This window comes from Bacillus rossius, chromosome 7, assembly GCF_032445375.1.
Source record: "Bacillus rossius redtenbacheri isolate Brsri chromosome 7, Brsri_v3, whole genome shotgun sequence".
NCBI classification, from domain to species: domain Eukaryota; kingdom Metazoa; phylum Arthropoda; class Insecta; order Phasmatodea; family Bacillidae; genus Bacillus; species Bacillus rossius.
Genome location: NC_086335.1, coordinates 34,349,479 through 34,357,908, shown reverse-complemented (window position 1 = coordinate 34,357,908; position 8,430 = coordinate 34,349,479). Strand labels below are relative to the sequence as shown.

The 8,430-nt window shown below is 32.3% G+C and overlaps 1 protein-coding gene across 4 annotated transcripts; it reads right to left on the bottom strand.

Moving 5' to 3' along the window:
• Positions 1-3,219: 3,219 nt before the first annotated feature.
• On the bottom strand, positions 3,220-7,967 carry LOC134533809 (uncharacterized). Of its 4 annotated transcripts, XM_063371489.1 has the most exons (6): positions 7,481-7,944; positions 6,810-6,952; positions 5,186-5,440; positions 5,042-5,107; positions 4,836-4,966; positions 3,341-3,645 (listed from the first exon to the last, which is right to left on the bottom strand). In XM_063371489.1, the coding sequence occupies exons 1-6, from the start codon at positions 7,702-7,704 to the stop codon at positions 3,430-3,432; spliced, it is 1,035 nt and encodes a 344-aa protein (XP_063227559.1). In that variant the 5' UTR covers positions 7,705-7,944; the 3' UTR covers positions 3,341-3,429. The 4 variants fall into 4 exon arrangements, with proteins under 4 accessions (XP_063227557.1, XP_063227558.1, XP_063227556.1 ...); XM_063371487.1 differs by having other exon boundaries at positions 3,220-3,645; positions 5,042-5,440; positions 7,481-7,966; XM_063371488.1 differs by having other exon boundaries at positions 3,220-3,645; positions 4,836-5,107; positions 7,481-7,966.
• Positions 7,968-8,430: the final 463 nt, after the last annotated feature.

Sequence of the window (8,430 nt, the reverse complement as noted above, 5' to 3'; positions counted from 1 at the left end):
ACTCATATCTGTCAAAATAATTATAACTATTGACACCATGCACCCCACGCTTTTTTTACAGTAAAATATTTTTTTTTATTTTACACAATTTTTAATTGAAATTTATTAAAAAGTGTCCCGTTACGCACATTGTTCAGTTACGCTGTGTCCCGTTACGCACATTGTTCCGTTACGCTGTGTCCCGTTACGCACATTATTCCGTTGCGCTGTGTCCCGTTACGCTCATTGTACGCTTGCGCCGCATCTATCTCTCTTCCACTCGATTGGCCTATGCGTCCGAGGAGAAGAAAGACAGCGGCAGCACACAACTTACATCTACACGTGAACTGTTTCGTCGACTGTTTATAAAGTGAAGTGAAAAGTTAATGTGGTTTTCATTGCTTATTACAACAACAATTTTGGCAATAAAGGTTAATTATTCTTGCATTTTAAAAATCGGATTACTAGTATATATCAAGTAATTATTATTTTATTATTAAAATAAAAATGAATCAATTTTATTCATAAAAGTATGGAATCATTTCATCAATGTTTTTTTATGACGTTGTCACGTTAAACCGACTTTACAGACAACCAAATTTGTTATTGTGATTCACTTATCTTGATTTAAGAAAACGTGCATTAGTTTTCTCCGTGGGCTGATGATTCATGGCAATATTTTTATGGTTTCTCCAAATTCTTCAGGTCATTCATGGCTACACTTCTGTTGGTTTTCTCCGTGTGCTTCTGGTTATTCCTGGCGAGACTCGTGCTGATGTTCTCCGAGTGCTCCTGGTTATTGCTGAGAAATCAATCTCAGCATATTTTTTTTTACCTAGTTGGACATGCAGTTTTATACAGAGTTACAGTTATAGTCCATCCACGGTAACCTCCTACTTTTCTGAAGCCCTGCTTTTCACCGGATCTACTTTAATGTCACTATGTATCCTTCCGCCGTATGTAAACAAAAACATTGCCATGTGACAAATGTCAAATGGTTTGTTTACAATCACCAGCTGTCAAAACAATGTGTGTGTGTGTGTGTATGTATGTGTGTGTGTGTGTATATATATATATATATATATATATATATATATATAAGTAATTTGAATATGATCTAAGTATACATGTATATGTTCATAACATTTATGATACCCAATGGTAAAAATATTAAAAAATAAGTTTGTTAGCTAAAGAAATAACATATAATTTAAAGTAAATTTTTAGGAGAACATATAAATTTACAACATTTATGTAAGCAATAAATATCATCCTTTAGTACAGTTCAACACAGTTTTCTGCATCTGAAAAAAAAAGTATTGTAAATTATACATATGGCTGTCCATCTAAGCAATCTGGAAAATACTAAGGATTGAAGGTTTAATAAAATTAACAAATTCAGATGAAAACATTTAAAAATGAATTTTCTTCTTTTATTTATTAAACCCCTACCATTTTGCCGGTTAAGGCCACAAATAAAAATATGGTTATATACATTTTCCTGAGTATACTTATTAGACAAAATCATAATTTTATGAACAGTAAAATTGTGGTAAAGAATTGACAGTAATTTCTATACCACTTATATGCATTATTTATTTGTGGCCCTGGATGGGGACTGGCTTTTTGTTTTCCAAGTAAGTTCACTGAAAAATGAAGACACACAACAAAATAAAATGTTTCACATACACCTATACGAATCCAGAAATGAAATTTATTATTAATTTCATAATATGTGTAATATAAAGTTAATACATAAAGTTCCAGTAATCAACATACTCAATGGGAATGCATAAAAGAAAAAAAAATGTTTCAAACCCCAATACTTACAGTTGCCCAGGTGTTTATTACATACAGACCTCAATAAGAACACCCGGGTAAATCATCAAGAGGAACTGCCAGTACTTCACTGTCTCCATCTACTTGCTGTGTCGTAACCTCAAATTCTTCGCTGTCACTGTCTTCACTTGAACTATCCTCGCCGAGGTGGATGATGAGTGGAGGAATGGTGCCGCTGTCTATGTGGACTTCTCTCTCCCAGTCTGCTTGAAAACCCACGTGATCCACACACCTCGCCCATCTAAAAAAATTAATGTATACAGTAAAACCTCTATATAAATGACCTGTTTATAGCAAAAACCACTCTATAACAAAATATGTTTGTTTCTGTCAAAACGGCATAGTAAACAATGCATGGCATGCTCTTTATTACATACAATTTTGAACTCACTCCACAAGAAACTATTTTTAAACACAACAAAACTCATTTAATGTGTTTTCCTCAACTATCAAAGCTATTATTTAATACTTGAAGTAACATGTTTTGTTTTATGTTATCTGAAAAAAAAAATATAGTGGTTTATTCAAGATATAATAAAGCTGTAAATATTTTCTATGTTATCAATAAAGGCTTAGAATGCATATGATAAAATATTTATTTCATAAGTTTTGTGTTTGTTTTTGGTTAAAATTTGTCCCAGACAAAAACAGTGAGATATAGCGAAAATTTAATTTTTTTAATAGTTTTGATGATTTAATGTATATGTATTTCACTATAATAACATAACTTTTGAAAATACTAATGTGCAAGAACTACATGTGTAAATACCTTTTCAAGTTCGCTAGATGAAAATATTCAAAATTCTCTACGTTGAAATTTTATCTGAATATTGAAATCTGCCTACAGCACTGAACCCACCATAACTTTAAAGTCATTGACACAAGATTAAGCATAACAGAAAGTAATATCACAATTACTAATAAATACAAAACTATTTATGGAAATGAAACAATTGCAAATGGACTGCAATTACAAAAAAAAAAAAAACCTTGCAAATAAGTCACCACTGTTAGATCTAGAAACTACACAGATATGTATGAATCACATGGGAATAAAATTACAAACACAAACACAAACACGAACACAAACACATACATGCAACACATTTTCAAAACGACAACTACACAAATTCAAACCACTTATTTTTACCAATTGTTTTAAAACTGTATTACTGGTATATGAATATACACAAAATGATAATCACACTATACACACACTAGCACACAAAGTTATCAAAAGGAATGGTAGGACCAGGCTGCTAGGCAACAATACTTACGTATTATGTAAAAATGTATGGTAAGGGTTTTGCTGAAGCTTGAGGAATGTTCTACAGGAAAATAAAACAATTTCTACTTCAAAAGGAATGCCCCATTGGTCAAGCAACATGAAAATACCTCTCTGGTGTGGAAGCATCAAGAGCCTCTTTCCAGATGGCTGCAACTGCATCATTGTCAAATCTCTTGGCCCGCCCCACGTTACTATTGTAATGGTGTTTACATTGAGCCCAAACTAGTTCGATTGCATTATAGTGGCAGTGATAGGGTGGGAGTCGTAGAATTTCGTGGCCATAGTTACGAGCCAACTCGTCTACCTCATATCTGAAAAGTGTGTTAGAACAAGGCGTATACGTAATTTTTTGCAACTATCTCACTTTTAAAGAAATGCTGTAAAAAAAACGAAATAATATACCGTATTCGGGGCTTGTTTTGTTTAGCTATTCTCAGCAGCTCCACTTTCAACAAATTATTTTCATGTTTTATCTCATTCTTCTCCAGCCACGCGATCAGTGCATCCTTGGTCCAGTTCGTTGTAGGTGTTTTCTCAACCTACGTTATGCCAACATTTAACTAAATACTCAAGTAGCTGATAAGAATTCATGACAGTAGAACCCTGTTACAATTTTACTGCTTATAAAGTTTTCCTGCCTATAATGTATTATTTTTCAAGTCCAATATTTTCCCTATAAGGACAATGTATTTAATTCCTGGATATAATGTTTCACAAATTATGCGTTTCGTGCTTGTAATGTTCACTTCATAAAATTTTAGAAGACGAAAAAAATTAAAAGCCTTTGTCTATACTGTCTATGTATATGTGTATGTTAGCAGTTAACTGCCTGTTGACACCCTTGAAAAACAAATAAATTCATAAATTTTTAGCCATTCTGTGTGTTTTCAAATGTATTCACTTAAATCACATGTTCAAGTGGCAAAAGAACTGGACTTAAGCATTTCCACTGTAAACACTGTCGTGAATTATGACAATTATACAGAAATGAGACAATTTTACAGCAATGAGACAATGTGTAAGTAAAGACAAAGCAGATAGAAGCTGGAAGCACCATGATGTTAAAGAAAAATGGTTTTTGGCTTGCTACAAGCAAATTGGAGCATCAAATATATCTTTATGCAGCTTGTTGAGTCCATTGGCAATAAATCCACACTAAAAAGTACTAAATTGAATTTCCTGCTTATGTTTTTTTTTTCTTGTAGCCCCTTAAAAACAAATTATAACAGGGTTCTACTGTACTTATGCAAAGCAAACATGTGTTTTGGCATATTGTCGTAATGAATTTCTAAATTTAACAAAGCATGTTAGTTTAGTGACTAGAAATTTTTTTGAAAATATTATTTTAATTTATTAAGTAGGGCAACAGAGCATTCATAAAGTGGGTCCTTTTACCAAACAAGTAATTATGTCATTTTCAAATGCTATTTGCAATAAAAAATTTTTATTTGGTATTTCAAACCCTCTACTAAATTAGTTTGCACTACGATGTAATTCAATTACATTATATATATATATCTGTGTGTGTGTGTGTGTGTGTGTAATCAATTTCAGCTCAAACATTATAGTTTATAAAAATGTAGTGTAGGCATACTATTAAGATAACAATTATTGCTGGCAAAATGTATTAGTCTCGAATATTCGTACTTATACACAATAATAAACACATGTAAATTTTTCACATTACAATTTGAGCAATAAAAAGACACTGCTTTACCATTGCACATACCTGGGTGCTGTGATATGAAGCATTGTCCATTATGATGACACTGGGTTCCTGAAGATGCACCAACATGTCTTCAAACCACATCAAGAAAGTTTCCCCATTCATCTCGCCATGGTAGTCTGCAGTCTTCTGACCTGAAACAAAAAGTAATCCTGCTCCTGGCACAAAGCCAGTGCGCCCTCCAGCATTAACAACAATAAACCTTTTACCATCTCCAACAGTACGTCTCTTCGCAGATTGTAGACTCTTGTCCTGCCATGACTTTGATACAGTTCCTGAAAAATATATGAAATGGAAATGAAATACTTTGTATTGGACCACAGAACAAATTTTCAAATAAATTAATGCCTTGCCTCTCTGGAAAATCCATGTTTCATCAACAAATATGAAATTGGCACCTCTTTCTTTTTCTTCTTTATACTTTCTCAAGAAATCTATTCGCTGCAATACTATGTTTTCATTCTCTATCAAAGCTTTTCGTCCATCAACAGTTTTCCATGAAAATCCCATCTTCTTTAACAATTTATGAAGACTTGATCTTCCACCATAATAATCTATTTGTCTTTCCCTGATTTCTTTCAAAATGGTGTCGACTGTAACATTCAAACCTGTAAATTTATTGCATACATTAACAATACATGAAATAACAGAGGTACACAAAACTAAGCGAAACCACAACCCCGTAGAAGATAATTTAAGTGCACAATTTACATTTATTAAATAGTTTTAATAAACTTACATTTCAAAAATACTTTTAAATTAATTTAAATTTTGTAGTTTGCTTAGAGGAATTCTACATTGCAGTATTTTTGTCTGCAATGATATGACGATTATATTGCGCGTTTGTATTGAAGTTGTGTAAAACATTAGTATTTCAGCATTCAATTTAGCAATCAATAAGTTACAAGCTCTACACTGTGTTATAGGTAAATGTTTTGTATCGTGTATCCCATGTGATCCCTAGATCTTTATGCATGAACCTGTACATCCTATTGATCGTGTGGTGCATGCTTTTTTTTTTTCATTTATTCAGATCAAAGATCCTGAACATAATCAAATATTGTGGTATAGCAAGAATAATTATCATAAGTTTAATAAAACATATATATTTTCATTATTATTCAACTTTAAATCATAACTCATTACTACATCACAGGTTTTTAGTTTTGGTTTTGTACAGGATTTTTAAACGTAATAAATTAGAAAAGCAAGCATCATCAATCACAGGATCAATATTTGCAGGATCATGCGATCAGGATCAATGTATCGAATCGGATACGCGATACTAAACTTTTACTGTTTTATAACCTTCTGTTAATTCATACACTAACACACAGTTTGTCTGGCTAAGTTGTGTTTTCATATGATACTTCATTACAATGAAGTAGGCCTATTGTTTATAAAATAACAATACCCCTATATTTTCTAAAGGGTTAGGCGGGGCATGACACTATTTTGCAATAGAATATATATTGTACTGGACCCTGCCACACAGTACAATTTAGCCAATTAAGTATCCCAATTTTTTTTTAATAACCATGCTTGCTTAGACCACAACTCACTAATTTGTAACCAATTACTGCTAAAGCGCACAACTGGATATTATTGATACTGGAAATAGTCATTATTTAACCTTCTGATACATCATAAAAGTTGAGGTTATTTAATATGTATACTGTTTATAACGATATAAACATTACTTGTAGTTTTAGAATGTAACAATTTTCTTTCTATCTTTAACCTAACCTTAAAAGGACGTGTACCTATTTCATATGTTGCACAATATTCTATATATCAATACCATATCAATAAAGAAACCTAACAAACCACCCAAAAATGTTAAGTATTTTTAAAGGACAGATGATATCGGGAAAAAAACTGAACCGGTCAATCTGCATATGGATATATGAAATGAATACAATTAAGTAGGGCCTACCCCAGTGATATTGAAACTACTCTTCAGTATCAAATTTTTACCTTCAGCGTACATCCTGTAAATTGCATTCCTGATTGCATTTACTGTGAAATCGTCGACTGTGTCAAGTGACTTTCCTTCCTGTGGCCTTTTTTTCCTCTTTTTTCCTGGTGTTGAAACTTCTTCAATGTCTTTCTTGTAGTACCTAACCAAAAAAAAAAACATTTGTCATAACACTTTTCCGGGGACCCGTTCACAATACGCAGTTAGGCAGTGTTCCAAATATGGCATTTTGTCACAAATATTTGCTTTGTGGTCACTAAATGGAAACATGACAGACTTTGTCCACGAAATTAATGAAGTGTTTTTTTATTTATTTTGTGATCTCCCAAACAGATGAAAAACTAATTAAATGCAAATTATAAAATCACTCCCTTATGTTATAGTTAAACCTATCATAAAGTTTATAAACATCGTTATAAACAAACGTGTATCACACCCATAAAAATACTTGAAAGTGCCTATATTGTTATTGTTAGGACCTGAGTAGGCCTAATATGATTTTAGGTTAACTTTTCAACAGAGACGCCACATGGCGGTGTTGTCTCACACCAAAAAATATAAATTGGAAATAAAACACAAAAAACCTCGTGAGTTAAAACACAGGCCGACAATACTTAGGACACAGTCGATTTTTTTTTTACGTGCATGAAAACGAAAAAAGCCTACTTACTTGAGAACAGTTGACTTTGCGATGTTGAGAAGAAACGTGGTCGTCTGCGTAACGTCACATTTCTTCAAGTCGCCTTTCCTAATTAAAACATATAAGTTCTGAGCGACGTTAATGATGTCCATCTGACGCTGCGAAGAAGTAGCTTTCCCCATCCCGGAACCAATTACCATTACAGCAATCACAAGAACCACACAAAATATCAAAACGATAACAAATTCCATCATTACAATAGTAGATAATAAATAATATAACAAAGTTAAAATACACAATATTAACACAAAATCCTGAAACACAAACTGTACGTTATTTCACGGTCAGTAATATATTAAAACACACTGCAATATGGCGTAAAGAGTGCAGACTGCAGACAAACGGCTGAAAGAGAAAACAAACAAGTGACTATTAACATTATTAATGCGCGACCACGGTTTCGGCACGTAATATTTTTTTACCGTTAACATAACGTTTTTATTTCACCAGAGATTTAAAAAAATGTTCAAACTTAACAAATACCCAAACAAATTCTTAAATACACGCGGAAAGTCAAAAAATATATATTTTGGCTATGGAACTATTTCGTTCTAATCATTGCCAACACACCACTTCTCTCACTGTTTCATTTACACACATGCGAGATCATTAATATTAATAATATTGTACATAGATAGTTATTTTTTTTGTAAAATTTTATTTAACATCATTATACGGTAATTTAGTGTTAATGCATGTTTAATATGCATATGATGGAAAGTATTTTTGCAAACGAACCAAACATGCTGCATCCTGGTGTGTTTTTTCAAAGGTTCGTTTAAAAAAGTAGGAGGTTACCGTGGATGGACTATAATTAGTGAATTTCTATTACTAAATCAGCACTATCATTTTATTAGGTGGAATTAGAACAAAAAAATAAAATCTCAGTCAAATAATTAAGACAGTTGAGAATCACTATT